This window comes from Engystomops pustulosus, chromosome 10 (assembly GCF_040894005.1).
Source record: "Engystomops pustulosus chromosome 10, aEngPut4.maternal, whole genome shotgun sequence".
Lineage (NCBI taxonomy): Eukaryota > Metazoa > Chordata > Amphibia > Anura > Leptodactylidae > Engystomops > Engystomops pustulosus.
This window is the reverse complement of record NC_092420.1, coordinates 38,132,832-38,150,731: the sequence shown is the minus strand read 5'-3', so window position 1 is coordinate 38,150,731 and position 17,900 is coordinate 38,132,832. Positions and strand designations below refer to the sequence as shown.

The following is a 17,900-nucleotide window of genomic DNA, read 5'->3' as shown; positions in this document are numbered from 1 at the left end:
ATCTAGAAAACCCCACGGAATGGATACAAATATTTGAAAATTGTATAACTTTGCCTTACACAAACCATATAAATTATTTTCCCGAAAGTGGAGAACCCCTTTAATTAGTTTCTTGCATTGTACAGCTGAGAGTAGCTAAGGATTCTTTTTATGTGCATTACTTTGACATCTAATTAATTTCAATGGGCATATGTAATTCTCAAATTCCACTGTGGCGCTACAGTTAAACAAGTTTTAACTAGAGTTTAACTCACCTTTCAGCAATAGCCTTTGCAAGTAGAGCTTTCTTGCGTTTATTTTTCTCTTCCATTAAACGTTGCTCTAGTTGAAGTTGTTCCAAACGAGATTTCTCTTTCCTGTTCATATATAAAAATAAAGTTTCGAGTGTTTTGCATCAAAAATTACAATCAACGTGAGATACTGCACAGAATATCAAATGCTTTACTATTACAGTAGCCAAATATGATAACCTATAAAATGCAAATACTAATAAATTAATTAGAAGAGGTTGTTGTATTTGACACTGCCTGTTGTTGACAACACTGGGTGTTGAAACGCTTGGATACTGGCAAAATAACCTCACTTGCCCAGTAGGTGGAAAAACCGGGCAACAAAGAGGCACCAGACATCATTCTTGCATCATTGGTCTACCAAAGTGCTTAAAGGGAATCTGTCACCAGGGATCTCATTTTTACTAAAGACAATTTGCAGAAGCCCATGACACCTGCAGTGCAAAAATGCCTCTCTGCCTTTTATAAGCATTTACATTACAATATAATTGTGCGTTATAACTTACCTTGCACCCGAACAAAATCCTGGGGTAGTCACAGGGGCTGGGCTTTGGTTTGGATGCATTTCAAAAAACAACTTGTCTGTGTTAATCACTCCTCAGATCTTTGCCCCCACCTTTGTGCTCCCTGTACAGCTGCTCCCAGCCCCACTGATGTAATCTCACCAGGCTGAGACCTCTGTGAAGGAGCTGTACATGAGCACACAGATGGGGCTAAGATCTGAGGAGTGAGTAAAACAGACAAGACACATGTTGTTTTTTGAAATGCATCCAAACCAAAGCCCAACCCTGGGCTTTCCCCACTCAGTTATGGTAGGCTGCTGCTTTTTTGTATCTGTCTGATTTTGAAAACAGACGGACAACATATTTTGTATCCGGAAAAAAAGCTGTTTAAGTTCCCCCCTATTAAGGGGGAACCGTTCACATTTCTGGGCAAAAAAAAAAAACAAACAAAAGACGGTGCAAGTTACCCCCCATTTTCAAAATCAGCCAGATCCAAAAAAGCAGCAGCCCACTGTTAGTTTGTACCTTCTCTTCCATTTGTGTGGCTGGTGCAGCTGGCTGGTCACATCAGAAGGCATTTAACCCCTTCCCGCTCTGCGTTCGATATATCCGACGCTGAGTGCAGTGACTTAGAGCTCAGCGTCCGATATATCGGGTGCAGAGCCGATGCCGGTTCAGCTCCAGATCTGAGCCGAACCAGCATCGGAAAACACGGGGTGCCGGCTGTGACTGATAGCCGGCACCCCAGTGTAACACCCGCGGTCAGAGTGGGCTCTGATCGCGGGTGCTTAACCCGTTAAATGCTGCAGTCTTTCCCCCACGATCGCCCCCCGAATTGTTTTCAGGGGGCGACGATCGTTGCTGTGGCATCACAGTGCATAGGCTGACACTGCTAATACCCAGCAATACATGAATATTGCAGAGTATTATAATGAACAAGCAATCAGATGATTGCTTGTTCATGTCCCATGCTAGAAAAAAAGTGTAAAAGTAAAAAAAAAAGTTTTTCACTAAAAAAGAAAGAAGTAAATCAATAAAAATGCCCAAAAGCCCCAAAACATATAAAGAGACATACAATGCAAAAAAAAAGTCTAAATCATAACACAAACCCCACATATATAGTATCACCGCGTCCATAACAATCCGTAGAATAACAGTAAATAATTATTGAACCCGCACAATAAATGCCCTATTATAATCCTTCTTAAAGGGAACCTGTCACCAGGAGACCCATTTTTAGCACTCCCCCAGTCCCCACAGAGCATAGTACATACACTGTCAAAGTGTTTTTGTATAAAAAATAGGTTTTACAGAAAAAAAGATATGTTATATTGTACATTTCATTAGCATCTGCTGTGTGACTAGGCAGTTGCCAATTAGGAGGGGCTGGAAAGGAGCAGTTCCCGCCCACCCATGGGAAACATGTGACCTTTTCAAATATATGAATAACTCCCCACACTCGGGATTGGCTGTAGTGGAGCAGGGGGCGTCGCTAAGCCCAGTGATGGGTGTTTTCATATATTTGAAAAGGTCACATGGAGAAGCTGTTCCCCAAGGGTGGGGGGGAAGCTGCTCCTTTCCAGACCCTCCCAAAAGGCAACTGCCTAGTCACACAGCAGATGCTAATGAAAGGTACAATATAACATATCTTTTTTTCTGTAAAACCAATTTTTAATACAAAAACACTTTGGCAGTGTATGTACTATGCTCTGTGGGGACTGGGGGAGCGCTAAAAATGGGTCTCCTGGTGACAGGTTCCCTTTAAGATTATGATTTTTACCTATTCAATCCCACAAAAAATGCTATAAAAAGTGATCAAAAAAACTTACGTACTCCAGATACTGGTGCAAAGTACAACATGTTCCGCAAAAAACAAGCTATCAACCAGCTCCATAGCCAAAAAAATAACAATGTTATGCCGCTTGGAAGACGGCAATACAAAAATGATAGATTTTTCCCACATTAGGGTTTTATTTGGCAAATTTAGTAAAACATAAGAAAAAAATTTCATGTATGGTATCCCCGTAATCGTATAGACCTACAGAATAAAGATAACATGATTATTAGGCTAAATTGTGAACACCAAAAAAAAAAGTCAAAAATCCAGTAGAGAATTGATGCTTTTCTACTCCTGCCCTCCAAAAAAAGTTCCTAAATTTTCAACAATAGGGGATAACCCCAAAATGGTAACACTGGAAAAAGCATCTCATCCCGCAAAAAAAATGCTGTCACATGGCCCCAATAATGCAAAAGCTAAAATTTTATAGCCTACAAAAGGAGGCAACGTGAAAACTAAAATACTGGCAGCTGCAGGGCGCTCCTTCCCTTCTGCACCTCGCTGTGCGCCCGTAAAACAAGTAACGGCCACATGCGGGGGTCTCTACTCAGGAGAAATTATAGAACAAATTGTATGGTCGGTTTTCTCTTTTTATCTTTTGGAAATGTGTAAATTTTAGGGCTAAATGAACGTATAAGGGAACAATATGACCATTCTAAATTTCACCTCCATTTTGATTCAATTACTATGAAGATCTCAAGGGGTTAACAATCTTCGTAAAAGCTGTTTCTGATAGTTTGAGGGGTGCAGATTTGAAAATTGGTTGATTATATAGGGGGGTTTTAATGCGAAATATCTAAAATTTCATTCAAAACTGTATTTATCCCCAAAATAGTCAATTCTGAAAATCCGGAAAAGCGATATTCGATTTGTAAGCTGTGTGACATCAAAATAATTTACCCAGACATATCAAAAATTATAAAAATGTAAAAAGTCGACAAATCGGAAATGTTATTCAGCTATTAATTTAGGTGGTAAATCTATCTGCCTGAAAACGCAATGATTTTGAATTTCGAAAATGGCAAATTTTTCAAAAAATTCATAATTTTTTCTATTTTTTGTAAATAAACGCAAAACTTATCAGCCAAAATTTACCACTAAAATGAAGTACAAGATGTGGGGAAAAACAATCTCAGAATCGCTTTGATAAGTAACAATGTCAGAATCAAAAAAAAAAAAAAAAAAAAATCGGGCTGAGCCTTAAGCTACAAAATGGCTGCGTCCTTAAGGGGTTAACACTGCACATACACCGGACTATAAATGAGACTGTTGGAAACCTGCCAGTCTAACACATACCGTATTTTCTGGACTATAAGACGCACTTTTTTCCCCCAGAAATGGGGAAAATACAGTGGTGCGTCTTATAGTCCGGATGTAGCTGCAGGAGGGAATGGAGGGCACCCGGCTGCGCTCTGCCTGCTGATGCTGGCAGTAAGCGCAGCACTTCACAGTGAAGCACAGCGGCTGTGCTGAGTGCTGCGCTCCTCTCCTCCTCTCAGCCCTCCACTGCTGGAGGGAATGGAGGACGGCAGCCCGTGCGCTCTGCCAGCTCTGCAGTCCACAGGGCACCGATACAAAGCTTTGTGGCAGAGCAGGAGCGCAGCAGCAGTGGAGAGAGAGGGGGAGGAGAAAGGCACGGACTCTGGCCAATCCCTGCTCGGCTTGTAAGTAGCCCGGGAGGCTCAGAGGGAAGAGAGAAGATGAAGGTTGCCAGCAGCTCGAGAAACCTATACAGAGCTGTGTGCAGTGTCTGACCTGTAACTTCTCTCTGGACTACAGGATCAGATAAGTGATAAGTGCTCCCTTCCCCCAGGTCTCTGCTCTCACACTCTTAACCCCTTGTTGCCTGGTATGTAGTGGCTGCTGTCTTGTAAAGGTACTTTATCCCACAGACCAAGCTCTTGTGGCCATTGTACAAGGACTGTTACCTCCTGTGGCCCCTCATCCTCCTCATAGATTGTAAGCTCTTGTGATCATTGTGCAAGCACTGTCATCTCCTGTGTCCCCTCCTCCTCATAGATTGTAAGCTCTTGTGGCCATTGTACAATGACTGTCCCCTCCTGTGTCCCCTCCTCCTCATAGATTGTAAGCTCTTGTGGCCATTGTACAAGCACTGTCATCTCATGTGTCCCCTCCTCCTCATAGATTGTAAGCCCTTGTGACCATTGTATAAGCACTGTCATCTCCTGTGTCCCCTCCTCCTCATAGATTGTAAGCTCTTGTGGCCATTGTACAAGCACTGTCATCTCATGTGTCCCCTCCTCCTCATAGATTGTAAGCCCTTGTGACCATTGTATAAGCACTGTCATCTCCTGTGTCCCCTCCTCCTCATAGATTGTAAGCTCTTGTGGCCATTGTACAAGCACTGTCATCTCATGTGTCCCCTCCTCCTCATAGATTGTAAGCCCTTGTGACCATTGTATAAGCACTGTCATCTCCTGTGTCCCCTCCTCCTCATAGATTGTAAGCTCTTGTGATCATTGTGCAAGCACTGTCACCTCCTGTGTCCCCTCCTCCTCATAGATTGTAAGCTCTTGTGGCCATTGTACAATGACTGTCCCCTCCTGTGTCCCCTCCTCCTCATAGATTGTAAGCTCTTGTGACCAATGTACAAGCACTGTCACCTCCTGTGTCCCCTCCTCATAGATTGTAAGCTCTTGTGACCATTGTCACATATACTCATACCTATACAGCACGGTAACTCTTGAGACCCCCTGACGTGCCAGCATAATTCTATCTGAAGATAGACAATGGTGCCCGGGAGAGGAGCAGGGGGTCACCACTGCTTGCCCCTGCCCCTCTCCAAAGAGAAACATGGCTGCACTGCACCACCCAGTTACTTTACTGTTACCTCATTAAATATTTTAGCATACTATTTGGGGGAAAAAAAAATTTCTTATTTTTCCTCCTCTATGTGCATCTTATGGTCCAGTGCATCTTATAGTCCGAAAAATACGGTAGACATCTGCGCAAAATCCTGCTTAATGATAAATCTCCCCCATGGATCCTGTTTGAACAGAATAGAACTAAAGATTACACACTCAACACTGATAGTTTATGGACCCGCTTACAGTGGCCAAGTACAGTTCCAGTCTTGGGACAATTGGGGCTATTAATTCCTTCACATTGGTCACAAAAATGCAAGCTATGGTCTACAGTAGGTCCTTAAAGAGCCAGAGAACTGAAATGTGTACCTATGGCTGCATGATCCAAAGGATCCAAACAGAAGAATTTTCTTAAAAGGCATCTGCCTCATACATTTCTCAATGCTCTTGAGCTACTGGCTGAACCTTGACCTCACAGATTTTTTTCTGCTCTTTCTGCCCTTTGCATTCACTCTGTACATAATTCTGGTAATACTGAACCCTCTCCGCTTTTTATACGGTTTGTAATCATTTAAATGGCATTTTTCATATTTTTGTGAAAGCTGCTTGGGCCATAATATACCAACAGGATTAAAAGAGTCATGGTCCTGTGACAGTGCAAATGCAATTGATCAGGGGAAGAGTAAACCGGATTTTCAGTAGTAGCACCTCACGAGATCTTTTTTAAAAAAAAAAATAAGATTACTAACAGTTCCACCTCTGTTTTTGACAGCTCATCCTCGTTTGCCCTCACACTAGCAGATTCCTCTTTTGTCTTCACAGGAGGAACAGATTCATTTGCCACGTCTTTACTGTCCATCACTGGTTGTTTAGTTTTTCCTTGAATTGTTTTTTTTTGCACGTGGGAGGAACTGGGCAGGTGTTCTCCCAATGATGTATTCTTCTGCGTAGACAGGGAATGATCTTGGTGTGCTGTAGTTACTTTTTCATGCTTAGCCATCTTCATAACTGGAGCCTTTTTGACTTGAACCTGTTGACGACTTAAATAAGCTTCAGGCGGACAAGCCCCTGAGTCCTTTGAGTCTGGCAGTTCTGTTAAAATATAAAAATCAAGAAAGATACACTTAGATACAACTCTGGCTCTAATGGTCCAGCGAGAAGCAAAGCACCCCAACCTGGCCCCCAAACCACTCTACCTTCCAGATTGAGATAAATTCACTGAGTGTATGGACATCAGACGAGATAAGGGGCTATCTTTTGTCCACCGGACATGTAAACATCTTTTAGACTGTTAAGGATATACACCTATGCGCCAGGAAGCTAAAATGGAATAGATTTCATAAAATAAAAGATATGAAAACAAGTAAAGGCATTCCACTTGATCTCTTGTATGTGGTCTGTTTGCTATTTGAAATTGTTGAAGATACTTCACTGTCTGATAAGGGAACATATACACAATAAAAGAAAGAACACACAGTTACCACCTCTGGTTGATACTTTACCTATTGATGTTTTTTTAAATCACGTGATTGGTGACTTGAGTGAGCTTCAGCCCTCACATTTACACTGTAATTTGAATAGATCTGAACAGGAAGTATTGAGAGGTCTTGAGGATGATGGGTCTATTACAATCAACCCATCTGAAATCGGGCAGTGTGGTAGTGATGGACTCAGAAGTTATAAATCTATGTTTAATGACCTTCTTAAATATAGGGACACGTACACTATTTTGCCCTTTTGCCCCACCAGCTCAGGGGCCCGGCCATGGGTTGACCATGCGTGCCGGCCTATGCCAATTTGCTCCCGGGCTGGTGGGAGGAAACAATGGTCTTTGGAGACTTACGATCTGAGAGGGATAGGAGTATGTGGGCACGGTATATTGATGACATCTTTATTATCTGGTGCAGAGTAAAGGCCCAATTTGAGGTTAGTGTTAATACTATAGGCCTGAGGTTCACCTATAAGATACAGGAGCATGAATTCCCTTTCCTTGTTGTAATGATTTCCAAAAGCTCTGATGGTATGTTGCGTACGACCGTATATAGGTCGTGACGCCCCTTGCGTCATAGTATCCTCCCAGGGAAATTTCTTAGATTGAGATGCAACTGCTCTAGGGGTCAGGAAATCAAAAACAGGTGACTGACCTTCACCTTAGATTTCGGGAAAAAGGCTTTCGGGATTTTATTCTACAGAAGGCTTACTAGAGGGCAATCACGAGCGAACGTTCCACTCTCTTAAATAACACTACAACCACTCAACATGGGAATAAAGATATCAGAGTAGTCACTACTTTTAGTGGTGACTCCACTGATCTGAGACAGATTCTTACAAAGCATTGGGACATTCTAGGTATGGACCCGGACATTAATCCATAGACCCCACACCGCAGATTACCTATAGACGTGGATGTTCCTATAAAGAAAGATTGGTTCACAGCCATTTCACCACCCCATGCACAACTTTGTTACAATGACACAGCTATGGGAGCTATAAATGTAGTGGCTGTGTAGAACATGTGGTCATGGAGGTGTACAAAAAATGTAAGGATAATGTTACAGGTAGGGCATACTACAGCCGTTCCTTTATCAATTGCAGATCATGTGGCAGTATTTACAGGACAGCGTGTCGTTGTAGGCTTGAATACAAACTCCAACTTAGGTGCAGGATTGGTGCCCACTTAGCTGACATCACTAATAATAGGGACACCCCTTTAGCTCGCCACATGAACATAGTTCATGGTGGCAATTTGGATGCAATACGGTTCATGGGCATTGAAGGGGTGATGCCAAGCCCCGGGGGGATCGATCTATCCTTCAGAGAGAACTTAGTGGATTTGTGAATGTGACACGATCGCTCCAAAGGATCTGAATGAGGACCTGACATTTACATGCTTCGTAATGAGCTGCTTCCCCTGCGTACTCCCCACAAATATGTACTTGGCCTCCTAAATGCGTTTAAATGTTTCAGCCTAAACCAAATCATTCTGAGTGTTCAAATGGATTGCTGGATGCCCATTGTATTGGCACTCTCAGAATTTTTCCGTGATCTCTTCATGGCATTCTAGGGTTGCTAAGCAACCCTACGTCAGCTCTGTGCAATCCCCCGTGGACGGGTCTTCGCTGAAGGTGCTGACGGGTCATTGGAGGTGTTTTTGGGGCGGGTGCAAGGGAAGTGATGTCACTTCCGGTCCTATTGCGTGCCATAACGGCATCTCCCGCTGGATCGAGGACACGGTGCATGTGGGAGGTAGACAGTATTTGATAACGTACACTCACTTGTCACCGCAGTGAGTGGTATTTTCAATATGATTGGAGGCTGTACGTCACTTTCACCTCTCCCACCTGCGCTGCTGAGTGGGCGGGGTTAGGCGCAGTGGAGGCGGCATCTAGAGAGTACCGGGAATGCTTAAAATCCCTGGGTCGACTACTGACCAGTGCTGTACACCAGTACCAGTACACCATTGTCTTAGTATATTTGACCACTGTGCACCAATTTGCGACCACATGTTTATAAGAGGTATTTGATCCCCTAATAAAGGGCCCATGTAACACTGGACCTGGAAACGTGTCCGGATTTAACTTCATAGGGCATACTAGGGCTCCTTTTACTAGGGACACCCAGGACTGTCCCAGGAGTTAGGGACATTGTAGACATAGGGGCAACTAGGAGCATTGCTGACAACTGATTCCCGACCTGGTGCATTAGCGACTGTTTCTTTCCTTCTCCCCTCATACTACTATTGATACAAGTCCTGCCTCCTGAAGACCGGTAAGACCTAAACATTTATTTATTTATCGTAGTGTGCAGATCAACTTTTCTTTTGAGTTGGTGTGAGTCTAATTACAAGCATTGTCCAGATGCCACTACCGTATATACTCGAGTATAAGCCGAGACCCCTAATTTTACCACCGAAAACTGGGAAAACCTATTGACTCGAGTATAAGCCGAGGGTGTAGTATACAGCCTGCCCTCCAGTAGTACACAGCACAGCCCCCAGTGGTACACAGCACAGCCCCCAGTGGTACACAGCACAGCCCCCAGTGGTACACAGCACAGCCCCCAGTGGTACACAGCACAGCCCCCAGTGGTACACAGCACAGCCCCCAGTGGTACACAGCACAGCCCCCAGTGGTACACAGCACAGCCCCCAGTAGTACACAGCACAGCCCCCAGTAGTATACAGCTTGTCCCCAGTAATATACAGCCTGCCCCCATCAGTATACAGTCTGCCCTCAGTAGTATACAGCAGCCCCTATTAGTATACAGATAAAGAAATAAACGTAATACTCACCCTCCGTTGTCCCGATGTTCGTCGTGGCTCCCGGCGGCTTCCGATCCCCATCGCGGCTCCCGGCAGCTTCTTCACTCTTCTCTGGCCGGGAGATCGCGCTGGCCGTCGCACACTGTGATGCCGCGCTGTCGCCGCTGATGACGTCATCCGCGGCGACAGCATCGCATCACAGTGCGCGACGGCCAGCGCAATCTCCCGGCCAGAGAAGAGTGAAGAGTGAAGAAGCCGCCGGGAGCCGCGACAGGGACTGGGAGGAACATTGGGGACACCGGAGGGTGAGTATTAATTTATTTTCTTTTATCATTGACTCGTGTATAAGCCGAGGCAAGGTTTTTCAGCACATTTTTTGTGCTGAAAAACTCGGCTTATACACGAGTATATACGGTTTTTCATTTTTTCCTTGAGAAAGCTACACTTAAAAATGTGTATACATAAACTTGCCTTTAGAGCTAATTCATGGAAACATGTTTGGCATATGGTATGGTGGCTAGAAACATAATTATAGTACACCAAGGTGTTCTTGAGGGACTGCATGGATTCCCATCCCCAGAACAGAGCCTGGTTCATGTAACAAGTCCACTATACAATCCATGTTTCACAGTAGATAAATGACAATAGCTGAACATGCAGTTATTTGTTAAGAGGTTCTCCTAAAAACTGTTATCTTCCAGACCCAGGGATCACAAGAATGGGGTATCCCAAATAGTCACTAGACTTTCTTGATGGAATTCAGATGGTCATGATGTATGTCTTGGCATGGCTACAGTATATTGCAAATGTACATTTTTTTGTACAAGAATAAATGTAAATTCTTCCACATGGAAGAATAAGTCATCCCATCAAAATAAGACCTAGTGACTCTTTAGGAGCAAAATTTAATAGAAGACACTGTCTTATTTTGAGGGAAACACTGTATTCCTGCTATTTTTTAGGCCTCTCACATTCAATTGAAACTTGAGCAGGTCCCTCTAAATACAGGTTTTGTAGATTTTCCAAAAAATGTGAAAAATGCACCCAAATTCTAGGCCTCATAACATTCTAGTAAAACATGTGGAATCTTAAAAACCATGCCAACATAAAGCAGACATTTGGGAAATGTAAGTTATAAATTAATTATATTGACCATCTTCTTCAAAAGTAGAAAATTTAGAACATGAAGAATTTTTCTAAATGTTTGCTAAATTTCCATTTTTTTCATAACTAAAACACAAAAGATATCATCCAAATTTTTAAACTAATTAACAATACAATATGCACAATATACAGTACAATATGTCACGAGAAAACATTCTCCCCTGGATTATGTTAAAGCATTCCAAAGCTATAACCACTTATACTGAAACAGAGCAGATTTGAAAAATGGGCTTGTGTCCAGGGGGCCAAAATAGGCTTAAGGAGTTAAAGAACAACATCATCAGGTCTCGAACTAAGGCTACATTCACACGACTGTAGGGGGACGTATGTACGGCCGCAAACTTGTTAAGTAGAGAATTTAGTGCTGTCACAATAGGGCGGCACGGTGGCGGAGTGAGTAGCACTTCTGCCTTGCAGCACTGGGGTCCTGGGTTCAAATCCCACTCAGGTCAACATCTGCAAAGAGTTTGTATGTTCTGTCCGTGTTTGCGTGGGTTTCCTCCGGTTTCCTCCCACACTCCAAAACATACTGTTAGGCTGTTTAGATTGTGAGCCCCATGGGGACAGGGACCAGTTTGACATGCTTTGTGCAGCGCTGCGTAATCTGTGTGCGCTATATAAATAAAGAATTATTATTATTTTATTAATGCGTCTAATAGCCAGCATTTAACATACCTTTGGGGGGTCTTGCCCCCACGAACGCCCCCCCCCCCCCCCGAACCATTTTTGGGGGAGCACCGATCGTTGCTATGACATCTCTGGGGTCCGATCGGGACCCCAGAGATGCCTGAAGGCAGTGCCTGTAAGATGGCGTCTGTGATGTCATCTTTCAGGCACAGTGTCAGCCTATGCATGTACATAGACTGACACTGCTAATACCCTGCAATACATGAGTATTGCGGAGTATTATCATGAACAAGCAATCAGATGATTGCTTGTTCATGTCCCATGGTGGGAGTAGTAAAAAAAAAAAAAAGTTTTTCAATAAAAAATAAAGTAATAAATCACAAAAAATACCCATAAGCCCCATAACATATAAAGAGAAATATAACGCTAACAAAAGTCTAAATCATAACATAAACCCCACATATATAGTATCACCACGTCCGTAACAACCCGTTGAATAACAGAAAATAATTATTTAACCGGCACGATGAATGCCGTTAAAAAAAAATTATTATTTTTTCTATTGAATCCCAAAAAACCATTCAAAAAAATATGTTCAAAAAACATATGTACTCCAGAATGATACTGTTGCAAAGTACAACATCTCCCACAAAAACAAGCCATCAACCAACTCCGTAGCCAAAAAAGTACAAATGTTATGCCACTTGGAAGACGGCAATGGAAAAATGATAGGTTTTTCCCATATTAGGGTTTTATTTGGAAATTTAGTAAGAGGTAAGAAAAAATATTCATGTCTGGTATCCCCGTAATCGTATCGACCCATAGAATAAACTAGATTATTGATTACATGATTATTAGACTATACGGTGAACAGGAAAAAAAAGGAAAAAATTCAATACAGAATTGATTGTTTTCTACTCCTGCCCTCAAAAAAAAGTTCTAAATTTTCAACAATAGGTGATAACAACCCCAAAATGGTAACACTGGAAAAAGCATCTCATCCCGCAAAAAAAATGCCATCACATGGCCCCAATAACGAAAAAGCGAAAATATTATAACCTACTAAAGGGGCCAATGAGGAAACTAAAATCCTGGCAGCTGCAGGGCGGTCCTTCCCTTCTGCGCCTCGCGCCCATAAAACAAGTCACGGCCACATGTGGGGGGTCTCTGTACTCGGGGGAAATTGCAGAACAAATTGTATGGTGGGTTTTCTCTTTTTATCTTTTGGAAATGTGTAAATTTTAGGGCTAAATGAACGTATAACCGACACAATTTGACCATTCTAAATTTCACCTCCATTTTGATTTCATTACTATTAAGATCACAAGGGGTTAACAATCAGCTGTTTCTGATAGTTTGAGGGGTGCACATTTGAAAATGTAAAATTTCATTCAAAACTCGATTTATCCCCAAAATAGTCAATTCTGAAAATACAGAAAATCGCTATTCGATTTGTAAGCCGCGTGACATCGAAATAAATTATCCAGACATTTCAAAAATTATGAAAATGTAAAGTAGACATATGGGAAATGTTATTCTGCAACTTATTTAGGTGGTAAATCTATCAGCCTGAAAACGCAATGATTTCGAATTTCGACAATGGCAAATTTTTTTTGTAAATAAACGCAAAACTTATCAGCCTTATCAGGACCTGGCCCTTTTTTGTTTTTTCATTTTCATTTTTCACTCCCCATGATCAAAAATCCATAACTTTTTAATTTTTCCATGTCCAGAGCTGTGTGATGGCTTATTTTCTGAGTAACAAATTACACTTCAAAATGGTGGGATTTAATATTCCATGCCATGTACTGGGAAGCGGGAAAAAAATTCCAAATGCAGTGAAATTGGTAAAAAAAACGCATTTGTGCTGTATTCTTGTGGGCTTGGATTTTACGGATTTCACTGTGCACCCCAAATCACATGTCTACTTTATTCTTTGGGTCGGTACGATTACGGGGATAACAAATTTATATAGGTTTTATAATGTTTTCATACATTTACAAATTTTTTTTTGGGGGGGGGGGGATTTTGCCATCTTCTGTGGCTAATAATTTTTTCATACTTTGGTGTATGGAGCTGTGGGTGGTGCCGTTTTTTGCGGATTTTGAAAACGTTTACAATGTTATCATTTTTAGGACTGTGCGACCTTTTGATCACTTTTTATAGAATTTTTAATTTTTTTTTAAAATGGCAAAAAAACCCGCCATTTTCAACTTTGGGCGCAATTTTCCGTTACGGGGCTAAACGCAGTGAAAAACCGTTATATTTTGATCGAGCATTTTCGGACGCGACGATACCTTATGTGTTTATGATTTTTACTGTTTATTTATATTAATATCAGTTCTAGGGAAAGGGGGGGGGATTTGAATTTTTATGTTTTTTATTATAATATTTATTTTAAACTTTTTTTTATTTTTATTTTTACTATTTTTCAGACTCCCTAGGGTACTTTAACTCTAGGGTGTCTGTACGATCCCATCATATACTGCAAGTTCCCTGAAAGTTCCCGTGTCTACCATGCGCAGTGTCATCAAGAAGTTTAACCTCTTCCCGCCACAGCCCTTTTTCGTTTTTGCGTTTCCATTTTTCACTCCACATGTTCAAATATCTATAACTTTTTTATTTTTCCGTGTATAGAGCTGTATCTAAATGCGATGAAGTTAGTAAAAAAAAAAAACGCATTTGTGCCATATTCTTGTGGGCTTGGATCTTACGGATTTCACTGTACGCTCCAAATGACATGTCTACTGTATTCTTTGGGTCTTGACGGTTAGGGGGATACCAAATTCGTATAGGTTTTATAATGTTTTCAAACATTTACAAAAATTAAAACCTCCTGTACAAAAAAAAAATGTTTTGGATCTTGCCATCTTCTTTGGGAGGTGTCTTTTTTGCGGCTTTTGATGATGTTTACAATGCTATGATTTTAACCCCTTAATGACCGCCCTATCGGGTTTTTACGGCGGTCATTAAGGGTACTTCTTCTGATGCGACGCCTTTCTACGGCGGCGCATCAGAAGAAGTTTTCGGGACACCGGGTCTCGCTGGTGCCGGTGTCGGGCTGTGATATCACAGCCCAGACCCGGCACTAACACCCGGGATCGGAAAAACTCCGATCCCGGGTGTTTAACCCCTTGCACGCCGCGGTCAAGCATGACCGCGGCGTGCAAGTGTGTCCCCCGTGGATCGGACCCCCCCGGTGTGCTTACCGGGGGATCCGATCCCTCCTGCCGCTGCCCCGGGTTCCGACGAGTGACCCGGGGCTGTCGGCTCCTCTTCTCACCGGGTCCTGCCTTCCTGGCAGGACCCGGCTGTAAGTAACTGAGCATGCGCAGCATGCTCAGTTACTTTCACTATACACTGCAATACAAGTGTATTGCAGTGTAAAGGCTTGAATAAGCGATCGGATGATCGCTTATTCAAGCCAAGAAGTAGAAAATGTAAAAAAGTAAAAAAAAAAAAATTAAATCTTTTTATAATATAATTAAATAAATAAAATAAAAGTCCCATAATCTCCCCAGTAACACATAAAATGCAAATAAAGTATATAAAACACAAAACACGTACATATTTGGTATCACCGCGTCCGTATTAATCTGTACAATAAATCTAAATCAATATTGAACCCGCTCGGTGAACTACTTAAAAAAAAAACTCGAAAAACTTCCCATAATATACAATTTTTCATCAAACACCATCACAAAAAATGTTCTAAAAAGTGATCAAAAAAAGTTACGTTCCCTAATATGATACGACTGAAAAGAACAACTGTTTTCGCAAAAAATAAGCCCTCAACCAGATCTGACAACAGAAAAATACAGAAGTTATGGCCCTGAAAAGTTGTCAATAGTAAAAACAATGCAATTTTCTCCAATATTGGTTTTGCTCAGGAAAATTGAGCAAAATAAGAAAAACTATATAAATGAGGCATCACCGCAATCGTAGTGAACCAGAGAATAAAGATAAAATATTATTTTTACGTTACGGTGAGCGGGGCGGGGGGGGGGGGGAAATGCTCACAATCCAAAAATTGATGATTTTGTTTGTGTCCCCCTTGAAATAGTTAATAAAATCTCATGAATAAGCTTTAGACTCCCAAAATAAATTATTTATACATTGTATCTCATCCCATAAAAAATAAGCCCTCATATGTTTGCATTACCAAAAAAAATAAAAATTTATAGGTCGTACAATGTGACAATACAAATCTGCTGTGGAGGGCGCCTCCATTCATTCTATACTCGGCCGTGCGCCCGTACAGCAGGACACCACCACTTATGGGGTATCAGTACACTCGGGAGGAATTGGGCATCAAGCGTTGCAGTGCGTTTCATCATTTAATTTATTCTGAAAATGTCAGTTTTGGCCTAAATGAATGTATTTCCAAAAAAATTCCATAGTTTCTAAATCGCAGGTCCATATTTTTTAACCCATGTGAAACACTTAAAGGGTTAATGGACTTAATAGAAGTTGTTTTACATACGTTGAGGGGTGAAGTTTCTATAGTGGGGTAATTTATGAGGTTTTACTATTATTTAGGCCTCTCAAAGTCACTTGGAAGCCGAGTTTTCCCTCAAAATGTGAGTTATGGCAATTTTCATGAAAATAAGAAAAATCGCACCTAAAGTTCTGCACCTCATAACATCCTAGAAAAATGACCGGAAGCATAAAATATCATCCCAACATAAAGCAGATATTCTGTAAATGTTAATTATCAAACTTTTTGGGTAGTTTTACTTCCTGTCTGGAAACCAGAACATTTCAAACTTGGAAAATGAAGAATTTTTACAAACTTTTGCCAAATTTTCACTTTTTTTCAGAACGAAACGCAAAACGTATCACTTAAATTTTATAACTAACATGAAGTACAATGTGTCACGAGAAAACATTCTCAAAATCACCAGGATATGTTAAAGCGTTCCGAAGTTATAACCAATTATCGTGAGACATGTCAGATTTGAAAAATCGAGTCTGGTCATTGAGCTGAAAACTAGTGTCGGTGATAAGGGGTTAAGGACTGTACAACCTTTTTATAGAATTTATTAGTTTTTTTTAAAATGGCAAAAAAGTGCCATTTTCTATTACGGGGTTAAACGCAGGGAAAAAACGCTATATTTTGATCGGGCATTTTCAGACGCGCCGATACCTAATGAGTTTATGATTTTTACTGTTTATATTTATATCAGTTCTAGGGAAAGGGGGGTGGATTAGAGTTTTTATGTTTTTTTATTATAATTATATTTTAACTTTTTTTTTTACTATTTTTCAGACTCCCTAGTATGGCAGTATATGGGGATTTTCCTCCTCATTCATTACAATGTGCTGATAGCACCGATCGCTGGTGTTACCGGTAAGCCTTTGCTGCAATATGCAGCAAAGACTTAGGGTGAAGACACACATGGCGTTTTTGGGCCGTTTTTACTAAGTGCGTTTTCAGATCGTTAAAAACGCATCCGTTTTTTTAAAACGCATGCGTTTTTAACGATCTGAAAACGCACTTAGTAAAAACGGCCCAAAAACGCCATGTGTGTCTTCACCCACAGGCTGGTGCCACACGTACCGCTTTGTCTACATTTGCAAACGCAAACAAAGCCGCACCTAATGGGGCGGGCCGCGGCCCAATCGCATCAGCGTTTCTATGGAAACGCCTGCGATCAGGAACGAGCCACCGGTGTTTTGCGTTCATTTAATGCGGTACATGTGGCACCAGCCTTACTGGCTATGGTTAAAGCCCATGGCACTGTGGCACAAACCTCCCTAGATGTGAACGGAAAAGAAACATTGACTAGAGTTTTCAATGCAAGATTGTGCAGGAGGTGGATAAAGAACCTGGACTAACAAGTTCAAGTTGCCGTGCAGTCCGAGGGTACAACAGTGTCAACCCGTACTATCCGTGGGTATCTGAATGAAAAGGGACTGTATGGTAGGATACCCAGGAAGACCCTAATTTTTACACAGAAACATAAAAATGCCACGGTGGAGTTTGCCAAAACTAACCTGAGAACGCCTAAAATGTTTTGGGAGAATGTTCTCTGGTCAGATGAGACAAAAGTAGAGCGTTTTGGGAAAAGGCATCAACATGGAGTTTACAGGAAAAAAAGAGGCCTTCAAAGAAAAGAACACGGTCCCTACAGTCACACATGGCGGAGGTTCCCTGGTGTTTTGGGGTTGCTTTGCTGCCTCTGGCAGTGGACTGCCTGACCGTGTGCATGGCATTATGAAGTCTGACAAATTTTGCAGCATAATGTAGGGCGCAGTGTGAGAAAGCTGGGTCTCCCTCAGAGGTCATGGGTCATCCAGCAGGACAATGACCCAAAACACACTTCAAAAAGCTCTAGAAAATGGTTTGAGAGAAAGCACTGGAGACTTCTATAGTGGTAGCAATGAGTCCGG

The 17,900-nt window shown here is 41.7% G+C and overlaps 1 protein-coding gene across 3 annotated transcripts in view; it reads right to left on the bottom strand.

Annotated features, from left to right (window-relative positions):
* The window catches only part of GORAB (golgin, RAB6 interacting), a 209,491-nt gene that overhangs the window by 13,994 nt on the left and 177,597 nt on the right, over nucleotides 1-17,900 (bottom strand). For all 3 annotated transcript variants that reach the window (XM_072129197.1, XM_072129195.1, XM_072129196.1), the window contains exons 2-3: nucleotides 6,205-6,547; nucleotides 255-356 (exon numbers count right to left, since the gene is read on the bottom strand). In XM_072129197.1, coding sequence (XP_071985298.1) covers nucleotides 255-356; nucleotides 6,205-6,461 — 359 coding nt within the window. In that variant the 5' untranslated portion in view covers nucleotides 6,462-6,547. The remainder of the gene's footprint in view (nucleotides 1-254; nucleotides 357-6,204; nucleotides 6,548-17,900) is intronic.